Here is a 22,277-nt window from a genome sequence, read left to right as displayed (position 1 = left end):
ATATATATACGAAATATATATACGATATTCGTATATATATATATATACGAAATATATACGATTCGTATATATATACGAAAGTGATTGTTTTTCTTCTTGTTAAAATGCTTAATTCAAAACATGAATAATGTAATTTGATCAATTTGATAGAATTTTACTATTAATTGAAATGAGTAAATCTAGATAAAAGGCTTAATATTTTTTTAAGTGTACTCGCTAATTCATCCAGCAGGGATTCAGAATTGAGTTTCATGATATTATGATTCCTGATTTAATTCTAATTATCTGAAAATTAGGGGCCCCTGGCCCCCCGACACATACAATAGGCCTACAGGCCTGTTATTACCTCGGCTACTGTTTTAGATGTAATGTACACCTGTGTAAAAACATTTTACAGTTTTTAAGCCATAATTTCTCATGCAGTTTAGACATTTACTGACAGGCTTTACCATGATTCCTAATGGAAACACTTTACATCATTTAGATAAAGAGTTTAAAAAAAGCTTAGAAGAAATGCTCTACTTCCCAATGTCAGCAACACATTAAGCAAACCAGCAATGTGGCATTTATAGCATTACAAAATGCCTGATTACACCACTTGATGTGTGAATGACAAATGATAGGGCTAAACACAAGCAAAAGAGTGGTAGGCATGTTTCAGCCAATAGGGAATCAGTACAATTCTGTTCCCAAAAGAAGTTCATCAGCCACCAAGCTTTCTGTGAGCATTCAGACGGGGCTTAAATTTCTGACCTATAATGAAACAATGAAGAATTATTGCAGAAACATTCCAGTGGATGTTAAAGTCTAGAGCAACATTGGTAAATTGCCTATTCATATGTTAATTCATTATGTAATGTGAATGAATGAACAAAAACATTTCAATATCAAACGATCCCCCTTAATAGGCGTGGGTATTCGAATAGGACTCTTCTTAGGGTTGGGGTGTGAACACACTGCCATCTAGTGACTAAAATGACTCAACGTTGCTCATCGGATGAACATGACTACAAGGAAAAAATAATAAGCTGGAATAACTTAATATCTGCTCTGTGAGCTTAAACAGCTAGAATGGCTTGAACTGACCCAGAGATTGCGAAGAGTTTGCAGAAAACTTTAAAAACCGCTCTTAGACTGTGGACCTTTCTATATTCTTTAGAAATGGGAATACTAGCTTATATAGGCCTCCGATTCTCTCCATCACCCAAATAAGCATGCTGCACATTAACAGCCATTCGAAAGTATGCAGCTACTTGATGCTATTTTTGTTTCCAAAATGTTTCCAGTTGAAGTGTTAAAACGTCATTCACTTCTTTAGATACAATAATTGATTAGAAACACGCCTGCAACTTTATGTTCATTCAGATAAAAAAAGAAAACGTATAGGGACACACCGACTTAAAACAGACATGTTATATCGTGACAATGGATAATCACCTTTCACGAGTCTTAGAACAATAGGCTATTTGAATACTGGGTTTAATTGTTATTATTATTATTTTTTTTACTTCCATACTTCCGCGCACCTGCCAGGTGCAAGTAAAAGCTCTGTAAGTTGTTTACACATTATTATTTTAATGTTATGTGCTTTGAGACATGAGGTAGTTTAACAAAGTCTGTGTTCATCTGTTTTGAAGGAGACGAGGTTTTGGAGACGCTCTAAAGGGAGGGTGGGATCATATGCTTTCAAGCTTGCTATTGCTAGCCTCTCTGAAATTGCCTAACCTACCTTTAAAATGTTTTATTTTTTGTAATAGGCTACTATTATTATTTTTCCACATAGGGATTTTAAAACACCAAAGAGATGAAGTACAGCCAGTTTCAACAGAACATGAGTTAAAATAAACATGCAGCAGAAAAAAAGTGAGGATATCCAAGTGTTTGAAATATGACTAGTAAACTGTTGCATAACAGAACAGATGGAACAAAGATTATTGTTTAGTTTTCGTATTCAACGTGCTCTCACTTTAAGCCTTTGTTGAAGTTGACTTTTTGTTTGAGTTCTGCATAAAATGATTATGATAATAATAATGATAAAATTAACCCATTATTTGTATCTTCAAATTGTTAATGTGTTAATCTGACCTAAAAAACACTATCAGACATGCACTTTTGTTATTTTGTTACAGACATGCACTAATTGTTATACAAAATAGAGATTTCAATTTTACTCCAGCAATTTTACAAAAGACAATTTGGTCTCCAAGACCCACGCTTAGGATTTTTGAAACATGAAATTCTCCTAAAATCAGCAAAAGGCAAAAACCATATAGGTATCTAGCATGCTTTAAAGCTGAAATGTGGCTTGAAGGGTTAAACTAAACACTAAACCTGTGATAATGAGTCCGTTTTTATCGTTTCTTTAACTGCATAACAGTTTTAGAGAGACATGAATTACAGTCGGAGAGTTGCTGTTCGGTGTGTTTCACAACTGCTCAGGATGTAAGACGCGTCTCGTAACTCAAACAAGGAGATATGATAGAGGACCAACCGAATTGCGATTCGCTACACAGTAAATTGGTCGTGAAGCTGTTTGGAAAGGGTTGATGATTAAATTCAGGGCAAAGTGCACGACACGACATGGCAACATAAGTCAGTGAGGACACACGTCGAGCAGTCGAGTAGGCTATCCTCGCCATTGCATAACTTTTACTTATGTAGCCTATCTGAAGTTGGGCACCAGGATTTGAGCGCTATGTGGTGCTTTTGCGATGTTTTCGGCCGTATGTGGCAATCGCCGTTTATTTTGTTTTATTTGTTGACGTTTTGGGTCGCACCTGCGTTCCTGCATCCACAGTGTTTGGATTTTAAACCCCCCTTTCAGCCTCAACAAGAGCTTCAGTTCTGTCAAATGTATAAATACTTCGGCTGCTGTGACTATGCCAGGGACCAAGAGCTGATGGCAAAATTCTATCGAATAATGGATAACTTCGATTATTATGGATATTCGAACTGTGCCGTGTACGTTCAGGATATGCTTTGTCAGGTAAGTTTGACCGCACTATAATAAAACGATATTTTTTGTTTAGTTTGTGGCTTTATAAATGTAGGCTACTTGAGCCATTGTTTGTTGGCCTCTCAACACGTACCGCAATTTGCTAGTGTCCAAAAATTGTAAACGATGATGATGTCAAGCTGTCTGTCAGAGTTGCCAATGATTTGAAACAAGGTTGGTTGGGGCCAAATGACGTCACTTGAGGAATCTCTTTTTTGCCTATAGGCTATAAACCTTGCAAATAGTTCCAATAGAAAGCTCACTACACAGTCATGTTTATGAATACACAAAGAGCATGACTAAAACAAAACAACCTACATAAAACACCAAATAAAATTATATAAAAAATGCATGTAACAAACTAAAACAACAACACGTAAACAAGTATACGAGATACAATATAGCAAAACACCCAGGGTAACCAAATGAGTCGAACACTTCAAAAACATAGTATATATTTGAAATAGAGATCACATAGGCTAATATAAATGTCACTTTTTATCAGGCATCCCTGCTAAATTAAAGTATTAATTTCTTCAAAACTCCCTGGCATGTTTGTAACCCACCATAACACCATAGCAAGACCCTTGCAACCATTCATGCCAAATTAGAAACATATTGCTAAATATAGCTGCCTATTTTAAACTTTCAGGTTCCGAAGTAAGTTACACGTCTAGGGGTCACATAAAAACTTCATGTTCATGGATTGCTATTTTCCCAGTGCAGTTTGGGCCACTGTAAACACCACTGAGGTTTAAGTGCTTGTGGTTTCACAGAGTGTTGAATATGGGAAAGCAGACATGACTATTCAAATGCATTGCTTGAAGCCGTCACGATTCGGTTACATCCCCTACTTTTCCTGTTTCTCTTCTCCAGGAATGCTCTCCATATGCTGCTCATCTTTTTGACGCCGAAGACCCCAGCACGCCTTTACGGACCATACCTGGACTCTGCCCCGACTATTGCTCTCAATTCCATTCCAAGTGCAGATCCTTTCTTACCTTGTTATCTGACGATCCACGTCTTCCAGAACTTGAGCATGACCAGCGCAGGCTTTGTCAGTACCTAGAGCTGGATGACCCAGATTACTGCTATCCTCATATTTTGAGAAATGAACGCTTAACCAAAAGTCTGGGCCGCACTGCATCGGACTCTGATGGCTGCTTGCAGCTGTGTTTGGAGGAGGTAGCCAATGGACTCAGAAATCCTCTCGCCATGATTCACGCCAATGATGGCACGCACAGGTTTTTCGTTGCTGAACAAGTTGGCCTGGTCTGGGTATACCTTCCAGATCGATCAAAGCTTGAAAAGCCATTTCTAAACATCACAAAAGCTGTGTTGACATCTCCATGGGAAGGTGATGAAAGAGGATTTTTGGGACTCACCTTTCACCCCCGTTTTAAATACAACGGGAAGCTGTATGTGTACTACTCTGTTGAGGTGGGCTTTGATGAGAGAATCCGTATCAGTGAGTTCCGTATCTCTTCTACGGATATGAACGTGGTTGACCACGGTTCAGAGAGGTGAGCAACTGTTTTTCTTAAAATTAAGGGGATTTTCGTTTCGGTGCAAAAGAACCATTTTGGGTTCCTATAAGAACCGTTATGAGAACAAATTTCTAAAAAAGCACTTTTTTTTTACTTATTGTGAAAAATAATTTAATAATCTAAAGAAACGTTTTCCAATTTAAAGTACCTTTTGAGTAATGGAAAGGTTGTTAAAGGTTCTTCAATAAACCACCAATGCCAATGAAGAACCTTTATTTTTAGAGTGTATGCTTTCAAAAATTTCAATTAGAGCATCCAATACTCCACATATACAGTATCTTCATGTCCCCTCAGAATCATTTTAGAGATCGATGAACCTGCTTCTAATCACAACGGTGGGCAACTTCTCTTCGCCGATGATGGATACTTATACATCTTCACTGGAGATGGTGGAATGGCAGGAGATCCATTTGGGAAATTCGGAAATGCACAGAACAAGTAAGTTTAGATGATTAGTCAACTCAACTTCAGTTTGGTACAAAAAGGACAGATTGGTTGTGATAATTTACCATATCTTATCTGGTTGTTTCTGCTAGATCTGCACTTTTGGGAAAGGCTCTTCGCATTGACGTAGATGACAACGAGAGGGGGCCGTTGTATAGAATTCCACCGGACAATCCATTCATACATGAACCCAACGCTCGTCCAGAAGTGTATGCCTATGGTGTGAGAAACATGTGGAGATGCTCTGTAGACAGAGGAGATCCGAACACCAAGGAAGGAAAAGGACGAATTTTCTGTGGAGACGTGGGCCAGAATAAGTATGAGGAAATAGACATTGTGGAGAAGGGTCGGAATTACGGCTGGAGAGCAAAAGAGGGCTTCTCTTGTTACGACAAAAAACTCTGTGCCAACAGCTCCTTAGGTGGGAATACATTTACTCTCATTGTCAGTCCTTTAATTTCTTAATGTTTGGATTTTGAATACGTTTTTATTGAATGAATGGATGATTTTGTGTCTTTTTACGCTAAACTCTTTTACTTCTAGATGATGTTCTTCCGATTTACGCATATCCACACAAAATGGGTAAATCGGTCACAGGGGGATATGTTTACAGAGGCTGTGAAAATCCAAATTTAAATGGCATGTACATATTTGGAGACTTCATGAGTGGGTAAGTAATGATTTTTTTAAAAATGAAATAAAATAAATGAATGCTTTCATTCAGAAATGTATTAAAGTGATGGTGAAGATGTTAATAAAATGTTACAAAATATTTCTATTTAAAATAAATGAAGTTTGAACTTTGTATTTATTAAAGTAAAAAATGTCATTTCCACAAAAATATTAAGAAGCACAGCTGTTTTCAGCATTGATAATGATAAGAAATGTTTCTCGAGCACCAAATAAGCATATTAGAATGATTTTTAAATGATTGTTTGACACTGATTGGAGTAATAATGCTGAAAAAGCTTAACCATCACTGTAATATTTTCCCAGAATATTTTCAAATACAAAAGAGTTAGTGTAATAAGAATTCTCAAATTTACTGCGTTTTCTGTTTTTGATCAAATAAATGTAACTTTTCTGAGCGTGGGACTTTTTTTCAAAGCATTAAAATTAAAATAATTTGAATGATAATATGCTGTTGTGATACAGACACTACTTGAGGTCATTAGAAATTTCACTTTTTCAAAATGACAAACATTGTTTTTAAATGTTAACTCTATGAATTTCCAGACGCCTGATGAGTTTAAAGGAAAACAGGAACACACACAGTTGGGAATACAGTGAGATTTGCATGGGTGTGGGGCTGACTTGTTCATTTCCAGGGCTTATCAACAATTACTATCCTTACATCATTTCGTTTGCTGAGGATGAAGCAGGTATGTACAAGAAAGGCGACATATTTAAATTTAAAAAACTTTATATGCTGCATAAATTAGTTGCTCTACAGCTCCATAGTGGGAAAAAAATCTATGTAGAGTTTAATGTTAATTTGATCAATGTTTCAAGTGACTTGTTATCTGTGACCAGGTGAACTCTATTTCATGTCCACCGAAATACCAAGTGCAACATCTCCTACAGGCGTTGTGTACAAGATTGTTGACCCTTCAAGGTATTCTTTTTCATCACTCGTCTCGTAATAATGTAGTCTCTGGTGTTCAAAGATCAGCTTGTGTTTCCTCTTAACAGACTTTACTCTCAAAATGCTGTGTTGGCAGCAATATGTACTACTGTAATCTCTCTCTCTCTTTCCCTCACACACACACACAAATCAGAGTTACAGTGAGACATTTACAATGACAGTGAATAGGGTCAATCTGTATGTGTTAAAATACTCACTGTTTTAAAAGTATGGCCACAAGATTATGTACGATTCTGTGTAAAGCTCTTTCCACTTTTACAACTTAATGTCTTAAAACAACCTTAAAAAATGATAAGAAAGACTTTACAGCTCACATAATACATTACATAATAATTATAAAATTTTCAAAAAGCTTTTATAAAATGTAAAGCTTCACATTTCAGGTTATAAATAATCCAGAAATTGGACCCTATTTGCTTTCATGTGTCTTACTGTAACCTGGATTTTTGCTTCTGTTAAAGAAAACGAGAGACAATATGAAATTAATTCTGTAATAATCAACATTAGGACACAAATAATGTTGATCTCAACTTGTATCAAACCCAGAATATTAATTAAAATGCTACCCCTGCTTTATTACAGACGTGCGCCTCCAGGAAAATGCAATTATGAGCCACTTTCTGTTCGTGTTAAGAGCAGTCTTATACCATTCAAGCCAAAGGAAAGTAAGTTTGCTTACTTCATAAGAGATCTAGTCAATCTGTACATCCAAAACTGTGTTTTTGCCATCAGACATGCTTTTTTTGAATTAAAATGTTCAAGAGTACCACAATTAGAATTAGATGAGAATCATCATCACCTTAGTTCCCTTGCAGAAAATACGCTCAGCGACCAACAAAGGTTTATGATTCTTACGTTTTGTTCATTATGACAATCGTCACTAAAAGCAATTGCAAGAAGTAAACATTAAAGTTAGGCTCTAATGAACTACTATACGTACGCACGCACAACTTCAGCCTTACTACCACTATCGAAAACTCTTCAATTTTTATTTCATATCTACAATTTGGAAAGTTTGATATAGAGTAGTTTAGAAGATCTTGAGTACTGTATATAAACACAATGAGGCTGTGGAAGCAGACTAGTGAATAGAAGAGTTTTCCTGTTCGGTGTGATGTTTAATGTCCCCGAAAGCCCTATTTAGCCAATTTTACAAGATACGTAAAACAGGACAATAGAACCGGAGTGGAAATAAAAATGAAACTTTTTTCCAGGTTTTATGACTCTGCGGCATTCAATAACAACATGATAGAGTAACTTTTTTTTATAAATCCCTCTTTTCACAGCATTGATAGGAGTCCATGTTCCAACAAAGCTTCCAAGACTCCCAATTAAAGAGGAACCTCCTGTCGATGGCTCAAAAGGCTGGTTTCAAGAGCTGTTGGACATCTTAAATGAGCAGGATGGGCAGATCACCACCACACCATTCACCCCAACTACACCCAAGCCCCATAGGACATCCAGACAGAGGAAGGGTAGACGCAAGAAGGGCAAACACAAGAACGGAATGGTGAGATTAGTTGGGGATGAAGAGGGCCGGATGGATCGGGGAAGGGTGGAAGTATACGCTAATGGGGAATGGGGGACTGTTTGTGATGATCTCTGGAACACCAAGAATGCCATTGTGGTCTGCCGGCAGCTTGGGTTCCACCATGCACTTAAGGCTGCCAAGCACGCTGAGTTTGGGGAAGGGACGAGCCTGAAGATTATTTTGGATGATGTGCAGTGTGAGGGGACTGAGGAAACTCTCTTGGATTGTCAGCATGCTGGGATTGGCCAACACAACTGTGCTCACTATGAAGATGCAGGAGTGATATGTGGAAATTCAGATTCAGGCATAGAATAATGTGAAACATTTCAGAAACAACCATTTCGTTTCCAACTGCAAGAGGGAAGACATTTGGACTATAATACAGTTTTTCTCAGTCACTTTAGGTCTAATTCTTGAATCATCCTTTAAGGTATAGTTAACTCCAAAAATGAAAATTCTGTCATTAATTACAGACCTCATGTCGTTTCAAAGCCCTAAGATTTTGTTTATCTTCGAAACAGAGATTAAGATCTTTTTGATGAATATATTCAAGGCTAAATTAAATTTGTTCATCATATAAAGCGATTGTGTCTCTTCATAAAATTTGGCCTGAACGGCTCAATTCATTATTTACAATCTCTTTATTAACTTTTTGAAGCGTGAAAGTGGTAGTTGCGCAGCCGTCTATGAGGTACAGAAAGCTGTCAGTTTTCATAAAAAAGATCTCCATTTGTGTTCTGAAGATTAACAAAAGTCTTATGGCTTTGGAACGACAAAGGGTGAGTAATTAATGACAGAATTTTTATTATTGGTGAACTAACCCTTTAAGATTGCAAACCAGTAAGTGCATTTGTCAAAACAATTATGTACAAACAGCACCACACAATGGATTTCCTCTGAAAGCCTGTAACTTGCTCAAAATCCTTAGTTCATCTCTCAAAAGTTTTATATCTATGAACATTACACTCTCACCAGAATGACAAATCTGTGTTATTGTTCACAAACAAGCTAGTCAAGATGTTTAGCCATGCATGTTGTCCATAATAGTGTACTCTGACTGTATGACTGTATGTTTCCTTATGTAATATATGGAAATGGTTTTGAAACAAAACAGTGCACAAAGCTGAACCTTTTCTATATGGCATATATCAATTTCAACAGTAAAAATGCACAGGTTTGTGTATTTTGGCAGAAATCCCATTTTTGACAAGATTTAGTTTAATTAGACTGGTGGTCTGTTAACAAATCATAGTGCAATGTCAAAAACAAGTATTATTACAGACAGTGCACATTGTTGGATTACATACTTTTACTGTCCACAAAACATTTGAATGTTCTCCCAACCATTTGCCTCCACCCTTCGCCTTGCCTTGGCATTGTAAGGCCTTGATTGAGAACATGTTTTACAGTGGCCCTCATTTAATCAGAAATGTGCTTATCCTCTGCCTCTTCTTCCTCTGTTTTGCCTTGCTAACCTTCCATCATGCATTCTTACATGGCAGTTGACCCTGTTCATTTCTTTGTTCTTTCATTCTCAGAAATTGTAACACTGTGTTGTGCTCGCTGCTCGGTCTATAATGCTTAGCCTACTAAATTGAAGGTTCATCAGATGCACCTCTGAGGTATTTTACAGAACTGGTTTCAGGCTTGTCTTCATTAGTGAAATCACCTGTGTAATTCATCAATTCAGGGCACATTTGTAAAATAAATAAATAAATAAAAAATAAATAAAACATTGTGCTTGCCATTATGACAACTTTGAACCATTTTGTGCTGATTTTTGCAATTAACTAATGACTAGATGTTGACTATTTATTCAACAGAGAAGCAGTAGGCTAAGCATATGATCAACATGACATAAACAATTAATAATATATGAAACAGCAGACAATTGTACAAAATCATGTGCATGAATGTACCAAAGCAAGTTGTTCAAAAGAATGAGAAATTGATGTAGCCTACTGTATAATGTGCACGTGAGATGTGGAGGTTGAATAGTTGAGAATATGAGAAATGTCCTTTAGTGGCTGAAAACACGAACAAAATCAGTAGCACATCTAAAAATGTCTTTGGACACTCGTTTGTTGTAGCCTATATTTTGAAGTCTTACCTTGGAGTAGGCTACAAATAATATAGTCTGCTCGTGGTGTAATATTTCAGAGTATGTATTAGGCTACTATCCATCTGTATCACTTTACAAATTTAACGTAACACTTCAGCTATAGGCTATTGTGAATAGGAAACGCAACTGGCAAACTAGACGTTTTGTTGTACTTCTAGATGATCTGCTTTTCCTCCCCCTTTTTAACAGATAGGCTAAGTTACAGATTATTTTTAAATATTTGCTCTAAACAGTAACAGTTTCCGTAAAATAGTTGTAAGAGAATATGTTTTGAGTAGCAAACTTGAATTGGTTTGCTAAACGTTTGTAGCAAAATACAATATTCAAATATATGAATGTGTAAATAAATAATACAAGTAAAATATCTTCAAAGAATATATCGTAGGCCTACTGGTACTTTTATGTCTTACTATCTTCGTAAAAATAAGCCTTAACCATGTACAATAAGTATATTAGCCGTTAGCATATTAGCACACAACAACATGGCTCCATAGCTCAGTGGTTAGAGCACTGGTCTTGTAAACCAGGGGTCGCGAGTTCGATCCTCGCTGGGGCCTATAATGATTTATTTTCTTCTTCTAACTTTCACAATCACGTTAAGTTTTTTATTGTGAAGTGAAACTATTATAAGAATAACACAATCGACGCGGAATATTAGCAAAGGATAATTGTGTGTATTAAAGCAACAACCACAAGCTTGAGTAGGCCTAAAAGTTTTTTTTGTTTTGTTTTGTTTTACTTTTTATAGCCTATACATTTTCTAATAACATAGGCTAGCGTAAAATTAAATATTGATGTACTGCAAAATGCATTTTCTTTTTATGAGTTATATTTAAACATTATTTTCAGAAGTTGTTTAATCAAGTTAGTCTAAAAATAAATAAATAAAAAAAATTAAAACAAACATCAAAACTAAATAAGCTGTGTTATCCAAATGTGGGTACATGACATTGTTCTCATTTCAATGATGTCTTTGTGAGTTGAATTCCAGCTCTGCTTTGAACAAGGTCATTGATATGCTGAGCCTTCAATCACGTAGGTAGTGCCAGCCATCTCTGCCAGCTTCCCTTCCAAAACTGGCTTCCCTTTGAAAAGCAATTTAGCTCTCTGCCTCCAGAAACACATCATTTACAAAGCAGGTCTTCCTGTTAGCAGAAATGGAGAGATGAATGTCATTTTAGTTCTCTTGTTGCGAATGCGATCAGAATTCGGATTGTATTTTTTTATTATTATTAATTTGACTAAATTAGCAGTTTTCACACTTAAAAATACAAATCAAGCTTTTGTAAAAGCACAAAAAAATTATTTAATTTTAATTAAAAATAGCCTATATTATTTTCAAGTGTCTGAAAGGCCCAGTCACCATATGATTATGGTTAGCCTATAACATCCCTCATGTAATAATGCACAAAAGGTGCTGTATGATGTGCTGTTTTGCCAACACTCAGTATTTTTATTAAAATCAGCGCTGGACCTTCTGTTTATTTCAAAAGAATTAAATGTGAGGAATCCTCACTGAGGATAGACTGACACCTATTGACATTGTAAGTAAATTGATTTGGGAAAGAAAATTGTGTAGGTAATGTAAACATGCTATGCCAATAGATGGCAGTGTCGTACTGCCATAATTATTCAGTGGATGATACAAAAAAAATGCCCTTCTTTTGTGAGTTTTCAACTAATATGCACCGTTCAACAATTCTCGATTTTAATAACAAGAGCGTTTTAAATATTCAAATAATTTAATTCATTTTTTTTTTCTTTTTTAATAATTTCTGGTTATGTATTGTATGCCTACGCATTACACTTTATTTATTTATTTTTTTAATATATAAATGATCTGTCCCTTCAGGGCACCTGTCATATATTTTATAACAGGAATCTGCCATTCATAGGTCATGGAATAATTATTAATAATAGTCTGCCACCCATGTGGTGCTTCTGATCCTCCCTTTGTCACGCACATTAAAAGTGTGCTTTTCAAAAAATCCTATTAAGTTTAAAATGCCTATTTAATTTCCTTATGACTCACATTGGATCAAAATACATCTAAAGCAGAAAACTCCCTGAGTAAAAACTGAGCCGCCTTCTGTGTGGAATACTTTTCCAGATGATGACACAATGATTAATACATGATGCAAAATTAGCAAATGTTGAAAGATTTGAATACTACCTCCATAAAGGATGTATCATGTAGCTGTATAGGATGTAAGTTTTAAGCCATTTCAAATAAGAACAACCATGCCACCACAACATGACCCCATTTCATATCTCACATTAGTCTTCCTGTTAATTATGGACAATTAATGGGACACTAGTGAGTGCTCTCCTCTAGCAAGCTTTAAGTGGAGCGCTGAACCTAAACAAATCCCATTTCCTGTCATGTTTCCCTCTTCTTTCTTCTCTTATCAAAAGGTTGGTCATCTCCGCCACACACACCCAGATCCTGCAGTTCTGGAGAGGCGCTGGAGCATTTCTCACAGCTCATCACATCATCGCATGTCTACAATATCCAGGCCACGTCAACTAAATGAGTATCATCCTTCTCTAACACAAACATACGTTATATATTAAGAAGAATTTTTTTTTAGCTCCAAATCATCACATTAGAATGATTTCTGAAGGATCATGTGACACTAATGATGCTAAAAAAATCAGCTTTGTCACAGGAATAAAATACATTTTTAAATATAATCAAAAGAAAACAGATATTTTAAATTGTAAATAATAGGGTTTTAGTGTGTTTTTGTTTTCAAAACAGCTGGTTAAGTATAGACATTATTTAAAAAAAATTGAACTATAAAACCTTTTTTGGGCCACTGATTCACTGTTCTGAAATGAGTTTTTCTTGCTTTAAACTAGATTTAGTGGTTTACCAAACATGAATCAGATCTGATGAAGGTCCACTGTTGTCATGCCTAACGTTTTTTTTTTTTTTTTTCATTTAGAAGTGTGTGTATGGCTGCAGACCTTGTAGGACTGGGGTGACTGGCACAAACGGGTCAGTGAGCGGGACTAGGGGTCTGTGCCTGGCTCCAGACCGGCCGGCGATCCTACATACGGCTGTTTACTCACAGCTTGAGGCCTTCCTGAAGACCTGACCCCTCTAGAGACCCTGAGTTATGGAAGCTTGTTTCTGCCATGGAATAAAACATGAAAAAATGGTAATGATGTTATAAAGTCAGATTTGTGAAATATAGAAACAGATAGGCCTATAAAGAAGAAGTAAGAACTGCGAAATATTATGGAAGTTTGTTCTGCCACAGGATAAAACATTTTAAAAGATAATTGCGACTTTTTATCTCACAACTGTGAGTTTACATCTCACGATTCTGACTTCTTTGTTCAGAATTGCGAAATGTAAAATTGCATTTGCGAGAAAAACAAGTCTGAATTGTGTGAAAAAGTATGAATTAGCCTACTTTTTTTATTATGTGGAGGAAACATTAAGATATAAACTTCCATAAGATATAAACTCACTTTTTTTGTGAGGGTAAAAAAAAAGTCCGAATTATGAGATTATTTCTAGAAATTCTGACTCACAATTGTCAGTTTATATATCACACAATTCTGAGAAACAAAAGAATTGTGAGATAAAAAAGTAGCAATTATGTTTTACATTTTTAAATTCCAAGCCAGAAACATGGAAGCTTAATTGTTTACGCAACAGAATAAAAACTAAAAATGGTAATTGCGACACAATTTATCTCACAAGTCTGCAATTATTCTCGCAATTGTAAGTCTACACCTCGTAATTCTGACTTTTTTTCTCCGAACAGCATGATTTAAAGTCAGAATTGGAGTTATAAAGTCAGAAATGTAAGACATAAACAATTTAGAACTTTTTTCTTACAATAATTGCGAGTTTATATCTCTCAATTCTGACTTTTTTTCGGAGAATTGTTTATATCTTACAATGATGTAAACGGATGTACTCGCAATTGTGAGAAACAATGCCAGAATTGTGAGACAAAAAGTTGCAATCACTTTTTATTTTTACCAGCGTCCATAGGAAACAGGCTGTCATACTGAGCACAAAGCATCTACTGCCCCAACACACAATGGGGCTCGGCCCCAACCCCTCCCCCTAGTTAACAGCAGGTCACCATTGCCTAGCTGGCAAAGATACAGATTGCCCATAAAACTAATAAAGTTTGATAAATGCATCTGCCATAGCTAATGATGGGCTTAAAATGTTATATTCAAACTTTCACCTTAAGGAAAGTACTTACTATTGCTCTTATACAACCACCCAGAACAGCCTATCAGGTGAGTTTGGCATGAGTAAGCGAAATCCACCCAAAATCTAGTTTGCACTGCTTTCTGGTTGACTGAAAAAGCCCTGTTCCCAGATCTCAAAAGCTACACACACTTTTTGAGTGGTCAGATTTACGTCTGAAGCACCACGGATCAAGGGTTGCCCTTTGGAGGCTGTAAAAGCTAGCTAAACACAGAAAAGCATCCGTTCAAAAATAAACAGTCATAAGGACCTGCTCAGCAGATGTGGCGCCGCACGTAGAGAGCCAAAAGCAAACATTTGGTTAACTCTCCTATTGAACAACGAAAGATCTGGCATTACAGCCATCCGCAATACCATTCTCTTGTCTGCATGGCCAGGTGACATATCTTCTGCTATTGTGTTCTGTGAATGAGAATAGCTGAAATACCCTCCCCAAGTGATAACATCTCTTAGACATAGGTTTTATGAAGCACCAAATGCGCAGCACACAATAGACTGACCACAAGAGGTGAAGTTCCAGTCGTCGCTCTGATGGTGAATTCTCACTAATACCACAAGAGCTGAAAACAGATATGTTCATAGTTTTGAGAATGTGATTTTTGTGTGGTCTACTGGTAGTGTTCAAATAAATGTACTTTAAATTTGCAGCTCGCAGTTTTTCCTTTTTGTCGCCATCTCTGTTTGAAATCTGCAATTGCAGTTATTCACGGAATTATCAACTATATGCGAGTTGTACTTCGACCTCAATACGTCATGTGAGGTTGTCAGTCACCAGCGGTGTCGATAGTGGATACTGCCATTCAGAATCACAGATTATCACACTATCACACACTATCTCACACTCTTTATAAGCCTTGCGCTGCGTCCCAATTCACCTACTTATACTACGCCCTAAAAGTATATACTCTCTTTTTTCATACGTTTTTTGGAACTTATACAAGGCCAAAAACTTTTAGATTGGTCTGGCCATTATAGAGTACCAATCTATCAGAAGTACTGTACATCTAATTGAGGTGAGGTAACCTATATGTTGAAATCTCTGTTTTTTTTTTGACAGCATTATGTTAAATAAAGAATAGGAAAATACAGAGGCAGGGTAAAAACTAGTGTATAGGAACAGTTGTAGATAATCAAGGCTGACATCATTGGTCTGTCTGTTATGCGTTTCATTTGTGCCTCTGGAAGAATGAACCTGAGCATAACACATGAGCTGAAATTCCCAACTGATAAAGCCTAAATCAAACTCAGCTGTGAACAGACCATGGCTAAAATACACATGCCATATCAAACACATCCACAGAGGGAAGAAATCACAAATAACTGTCAAGCTTCTCCAATGGGATATTGTGTTGCCATGCTAAAACTTCTTCATAAATATGAGTCTTAAGGCCCATTCATGAATGATAACTATAACGATAACTATATTAGCAACAACACCTATGCACGATAATGTTCTGTTTATTTTAATTGTACGCTGCAATTTTATCATCTACCGCTTAAAGCAGCACTATGTAACTTTTTCAACCTTTAGAATATTTTTTCCAAAACCCTTGAGATGGTACATCGACTTACAATAGGTTGAATGACAGGTCTGCCATAACCTGATGGTGTCTGTATCGCTTTTACAGGCACTCTGTAACTTCGGGTTTCGGGTAGGAACCCGAGCACAAAATTTGACTGCTTTACGGCATACATCACTTCCCCCACTTCCTCAAATTCTAACGTGCAAGCCCAACGAGCATTTTTTTTAACCTCTGTATGTTCTCATGGCTAAAGCAGCATGCAAAACCAAAAAGCCAAAGGTTTTGTCGGAGGACAGTAGAAAGAGAAAAAAGGAGAGTGAGCAAATAAAAGGCAGGACGAGGATCAATATTGGTCCAGCGATCGCTCACTGGCGTGAGCTAAAGGAAGAGGAGGGCTACCCAACCAATGCTGGCTGTCAAAAACTAAATAATTCAGTAAGCCTATGTCATAAAAATGTGTACAAGTTAAGTAGGGGCTAGATTCTTGCAAGTAAATAATACATGATTAGACAGACACAATAAAAGGATAACTATCCTATGTCAAATATGCAAATTGATTTTTCAAATTGGCAGATTCATCTATGGTAGCTTGATATTATAATATTGACGATATGGTTATTACCTACCACACAAATATTGAATTGAATTAGCATATACATTATGTAAAACAGAAGCTAGGCTACTATGAAGACGCTGACTAGTGAACGTGAGCTACGCGATCTTTTGGCCTTTAAAAAAATAAATAATAATGTACCTGGGATGAAGATATTTAACACGCAACACTGGAGTCTGCCCAAGACGTGAGAACACCTTCTGCAGAGTTCGGGGGTATCGCTTGTCAACAAATGCATGCCTGGTGTAACCATGACAGATTTTACAACAGTAGTAGAAGACAATACTGCTTCCCAACTGTAGGGGGACCCCGAGAGTAAAATTCCAAAAGTTACCTAATGCTGCTTTAAAATGCGATTTTATTTTTTAATTTTTGATGAAAAAAAAAAATCATTCTTAAACTGACCATTGTTTTTCTATGCCACTATCATTATAGTTGTGGTGTGGACTTTGCCATTCTCTTACATTTCAACGCATTCTCACCCCAAGGCGTCACCTTTGACCATGCTTCAATATTTGACGTTTTAGGCGCCCTTTAGCGTCACTTACATGACGCGATCCTACGGCGTCATCTAACTGACGCCAAAGGAAAGCGTCAGTTAGAGGACGCGGTTAGGTTTAGGTGTGGGGTGGGGGTAGGGTATCGCGATCCTAGGGCGTCATCTAGCTGACGCTAAAGGGCGCCTAAAGCGTCAGATATTGAAGCATGTCCAAATGCTTCCCAAGGCATCAGTTAGGTGACGCATTGGGGGTGAGAATGGGCTGTACATTTAGAATGTTTAAAAAAATTGTCTTTATCATTATTATTTAGTTATCATGTGTGTTGTGAATTGGGCCTTGTTAATCAAGGGTCACTAATATAGTTAAATCTCATGATTAATAAGAATGTTAACAGTATAGCTTTCTAAAGTCTTTACAGACATCTTGATTTAATCCAGCAAGGAAGCATGACGTTTCATGCACTTAATATCCATATACAGTAAGCCTGTTTTGTGGGGATTTTAAGACATACACTACAGCAGATATACATGTACACTGCTCTTTTGTGAGGGACAGAGACCTGGTTGCCAATATAGATTACTCATTGGCATTTGTGGCTCCCCTGTAGGAAGCACTGAGGAAATCTGGGATTCTTGTTGGTCTTGAAGAGTAAACATGGCATTAACCACTATGCCAGTGGATGTGTCTATGCTGCCTGTACACATACTGTACAGTAGCTCCTCTTTCATGAGCTAACGTTACACAAACTCTGATTTAAAGCTAATTGGAAAAGAAAGAATGGACATGTCTCCTAGGCAGGTGGGAGCCCAAACTTAAGGAAGACCTAATTGTCACATAGGAGTTTAAAATGATTAATTATCATTATGCAATATAATTCTAAAGTGCATTACACACACACATAGCCTATCTAGGCATTAAACATTAGGACAATAAATATTTACAAGTTTCCAGCATTGGATGTTCGTCATGCCATACTATGACATTCAACAAATCTTGAAGCAATTTACTGCGCTGCTTTCCCTTTACTCACTTTCCCTCGATGGTCTACACATCTGCTGGTGATTCCTCATCTTTTCCAAGGACTTCAATGTGGTCTACATATGTTTGGGCATGTTTCCTTGTCCATTTAGCCCCAGTTCCCTCTGAATTAGTAATGTGCCGCATGCCACCATGCAGATGTCCACCAGCAGGCAGTTCTCTCAAAACATATTTGGATCGAACCTTTTCAAAGCTAAATGGTGATGAATTAGCAATGACGCACCATTGCTCAGACTCTCCTCACATCAGATGTCAAATGTGGCTTGTGCTCCTGTCTTTCTAATGCTCTGTGTCACAAATTTGGTGGTCTGATGTTTCACTACAAATGCAGCCTTTTTATGCAGCGACATTCAGTGGAAGTAACAGAGCAAAGCTTGCAGGCACATGTGATTCATTTTATCTGTAGTTGCGAACTCAGAGCGGCCCTGGAACCTTCTCAACATGCTGGGGAATAAATTATATCAGTTCTGGGAAGTTGCTGTAATGCAAACAAACAGCAATGTGCTAATGGCTGGAGTTTCACACCCAGCAAACCAGTGTGGTGTATAAGTTTATGAGTGATTACGTAATAGTGACTAGTCATTTTCTGTCCAACAGATGTGTATTTTGCATCATTTTGTGGGAGTTATATGTATATCAATGACTCTTTTTTTTATCTGAACTGTCACAGAATGGAACCACAGTATTGTTGGATATCAAAGACAGCATAAAATACACGCTGCCTTCAAAAATACACGAAGGTCTATTTTTAAGCTTTCAGAGGCAGCCCGTCTTCAAGGGAGTCTTTGAATCATTCACTCAACTGATTCATTCACAAACCAATTCATTTAGGAACAATACTGTGTGTTGCTTGGTGATGCGCGATGGTTCTGTTGCTGCTTTGTTGGAATAATTCTTCACGGGAGGAAATTTCATTTTACAAGGGCAATATGTATATGTCCTATATGTAGCAAATTTTTTATATGAAATTTCACATGAGGCTGTACCAATACAATGGACCTTTTTGCCTACAAAATTTGGCTAATTTGACCACACCTCATGTCTATGGGATTTCACCTTTTATATATTGTCCTCCAAGTGAAAGGGTTAGGCCATAGGAGTTTATTCAAATAGTAAAAAGTTACTAATAGTAATAGTCAAATAGTTAAACATTTTGTACAAACAGGATTATCAATAGTAATAGGATAATTTTATCTTGGATAATTTTAGCACCACTAAACTGTAATGTACCCGTCCTAAAAATTAATATATGTTAATATACGACACAATTTCAGAACACATTCTTGTTTTTTTGTGGAATAGTTTAGTATTTATTTATAAAACATTTTATAAAGTATTTATTCGTGCACTTTCATTATTAATATTATTATTATCTTTTTTAATGTAATGTGCTCTTTTAATTTGTAATCTTTAAACGGGTCATGAACTGGCTTTTTAAATTTTATTATTGTTGTCAAGGTCAACTTATGACGTTCGCTTGGTTTTTACTATCAAAAACATCAAAATGAATAAGTAATAGGTTATTTTCTACCTAGTTTTGAGCCTAGTTAAAAAACGCTCGGTTTTTATTGGTGTCTCGCACTGAAGACTTGGAAGTAAATGACGACTGTGAGTGGATAACAGTTTTGCATATTGTATGTGGGGGAAATTGTTTTGAAAACGATTAACGTTTTAAAATGCCAACCGGAAGGATTCACCCATACATGTTCGACACAGAGTCTGTGTGTTGCACCATTCCTGTCAGATCCAATATAGATGGTACAGCACCGTTCTTTACTCTTAATCGGTCTGCAAATCCAGTCTTGTTTACAAAACAGTCCTCAGTGAAATGAAGTGAACAGACAGACAATGTTTTACCTTTATCAGCTGGAACGTCATTAAAAATAAAGTTTATCCATGCAGTCCTATTGGAATCCAGAGGAAGCGTATGCAGCCACTGCCTTCTTCCACAACCAGGCAATATTTTGTAAACGGCATGTTTATTGCTCGGTAGCTCGATCCAGTTTGTCATGATGAGGTGTTATTTAGCAGTGTGTGTAATGCACGAATCGATGGGCGGGGCTAAACCAGCCATGTTGAAGTAGGCGTTGATCTTCTTCTGTGGGGGTGGTGTTTTATCCTCTTTGACATCATAGTTCCCCACTTTGAAAATTTTTCTTAGAATATGATGACCACTTAGATGTTGAAAGCGCAAGGAAAATTTGATTTCTCAGTTCATCACCCCGTTCATTTTTAATCTTTCCACTCACACTTGCAGCGTTAACTTATCTCTTTTTTGATGATGTGTTCACTGGCACGAGGGCAGAACAACATTCACATGAGATCACAGCAAGAGATCACAGCAATAGCAAACCACATCCAATTAACTAATCAATTACCCATTGATTAAAGTGCAGCCCTACATTTTTCTTATGCAATAAGCTGTTTAACTTGGATATACATCACAATAGAGAAGAGAAGACTATAACAACCTTAAAGGTAAAGTTAAAGGTAAAAATAAATAATCAAACAGCCCCCCTACATCACCACATTATGTTTGGGAGGGTTTCAAGAAAAATCCAACTTTCTCATCCAAAAACAAACTCCAGCACATTCAGTTGTCAGTCATAACTGGAACTTCAAAGGGGACTGGATTCTATGGTCAGATGAAACTAAAAAAAAATTTTTTTTGGCCATACAGCTGGATATTTATGGATGTGGGCCTTCTTCTTCTTTTTTTTTGATGGAGGTCCTGGACATCTTCTTCAGACAAGGTATCATGGATTATAGCAAATGCCAACAGTTAAAAAAAATATCTAAACCCGACAGCCTCTGCTACAAATCTTATAATGGGCCGTGATTGGATGTTCCATCAGCTATTCAAAACAAAAATCAAAATCAACACTAAAATGTGTCACTGAGCACAAAACGAAGCATCTACCATGGCCATTCCTTCCTGACCTGAACCAGAAAATAATTGGTGCGAACTGAAGAGGATCTGGGAAGCTGAAGGATCTGGAAAGATTCTGTGGAATGGTCTCTAAAGTTTGAAAAGCATTTCATAATGTGATTAAGCCCCCACTTTCGATTCTTTTACTTCAATGAAAGGTTCGATTTTTGTGAATTTTTTGAATTAAAGATAAAAAAGGATAAACAATTGAGATTTATGTTTACAGCCATCTTTGATCATATTTACCAGGGGTGCCAATAATTCTGTCAACAACTGTAAGTCTTAGAAGATAGAAATATTAAGTTAATATAATGAAGTGATGCAGAAACAAGCAATAGCATAACTTCTCTATTCAGTCGGATCCGTTGTTAGTAAAAGGAGTTTGTGCTGGGAGCTGTACTCATTCAGAGCAGAAGGCTTTGATCTTGGCTCATCATGGACCATTCCACCAGCACCCATATGGACTCACTTTTCTCAGGTCTGTTTTGGATCTCTCTCTCCCTTATTTATAGCCCCAAGAGTGGTTGTAAAACAAGCCCCTCTCAAATGTTGTTCTCATTCACCAATGCTCACAGTGATACTTTTGGCCTGCCATTCAGCAGCATTTACTACAGTTTTCAGGGACAGGAACGTCACCATAAACCCAAAAACGTCACCTTGATTTTGCTACATTCATCACAAATAAAATATGCCTAAAAAAACAACAAAAAACTTGAAAGCCATAGATTTGGTCTGCTGAGGTTCAGTGACTAAATGAATCAAATGAATGATAAGTCAAAAATAAATCATATTATTTTTAAGTATTAAAAAATATGAGAAAACCCCCAGCTTAAGCACACTCCAACAGACCTGTTTCATGAGCCCCTAAACCCTTTCCTCTTCATGTGTTCAACAGTAATTATGCCCCCTAATGCATTAATGGTTTGCAGTACATTGAGAAAACATATGCTCGGAAATAGACATAATATAGGAGCAGGAGCAAGAGCAAAGGCCATAGTTGTACACGGAATAACCCAATTTGGTTGTCTGTCTTCAGAGCTGGGTCTTTATCAGAGTTTCTGGATCCGGGTTTAAGCAATGTCCCGTGACCATTCACTCCTCTATTTATTTTTATTTCCTCTCGTTGCGAGGGACAAAGAGCAGGCGTCCC

The 22,277-nt window shown here is 36.9% G+C and overlaps 1 protein-coding gene and 1 non-coding gene across 2 annotated transcripts; both read left to right on the top strand.

The window, feature by feature from the left end:
- The first annotated feature begins 2,414 nt into the window (after positions 1–2,414).
- hhipl1 (HHIP-like 1) lies at positions 2,415–9,814 on the top strand. Its single transcript, XM_039671093.2, has 9 exons — positions 2,415–2,986; positions 3,872–4,518; positions 4,837–4,980; positions 5,079–5,407; positions 5,530–5,656; positions 6,223–6,368; positions 6,520–6,601; positions 7,214–7,296; positions 7,918–9,814. Exons 1-9 carry the CDS (start codon positions 2,696–2,698, stop codon positions 8,475–8,477), a joined length of 2,409 nt encoding a protein of 802 aa, XP_039527027.2. The 5' UTR covers positions 2,415–2,695; the 3' UTR covers positions 8,478–9,814.
- A 954-nt stretch (positions 9,815–10,768) lies between these two features.
- trnat-ugu (transfer RNA threonine (anticodon UGU)) lies at positions 10,769–10,841 on the top strand. The gene has a single exon. It is a non-coding gene; the product is annotated as a tRNA-Thr (tRNA).
- The last annotated feature ends 11,436 nt before the right edge of the window (positions 10,842–22,277 follow it).

The sequence above is a fragment of the Pimephales promelas genome, chromosome 15, assembly GCF_988280905.1.
Source record: "Pimephales promelas chromosome 15, fPimPro1.hap1.1, whole genome shotgun sequence".
In the NCBI taxonomy this organism is placed as follows: domain Eukaryota; kingdom Metazoa; phylum Chordata; class Actinopteri; order Cypriniformes; family Leuciscidae; genus Pimephales; species Pimephales promelas.
The sequence above is the reverse complement of the archived record's forward strand: the minus strand, read 5'-3'. Positions and strand labels throughout refer to the sequence as shown.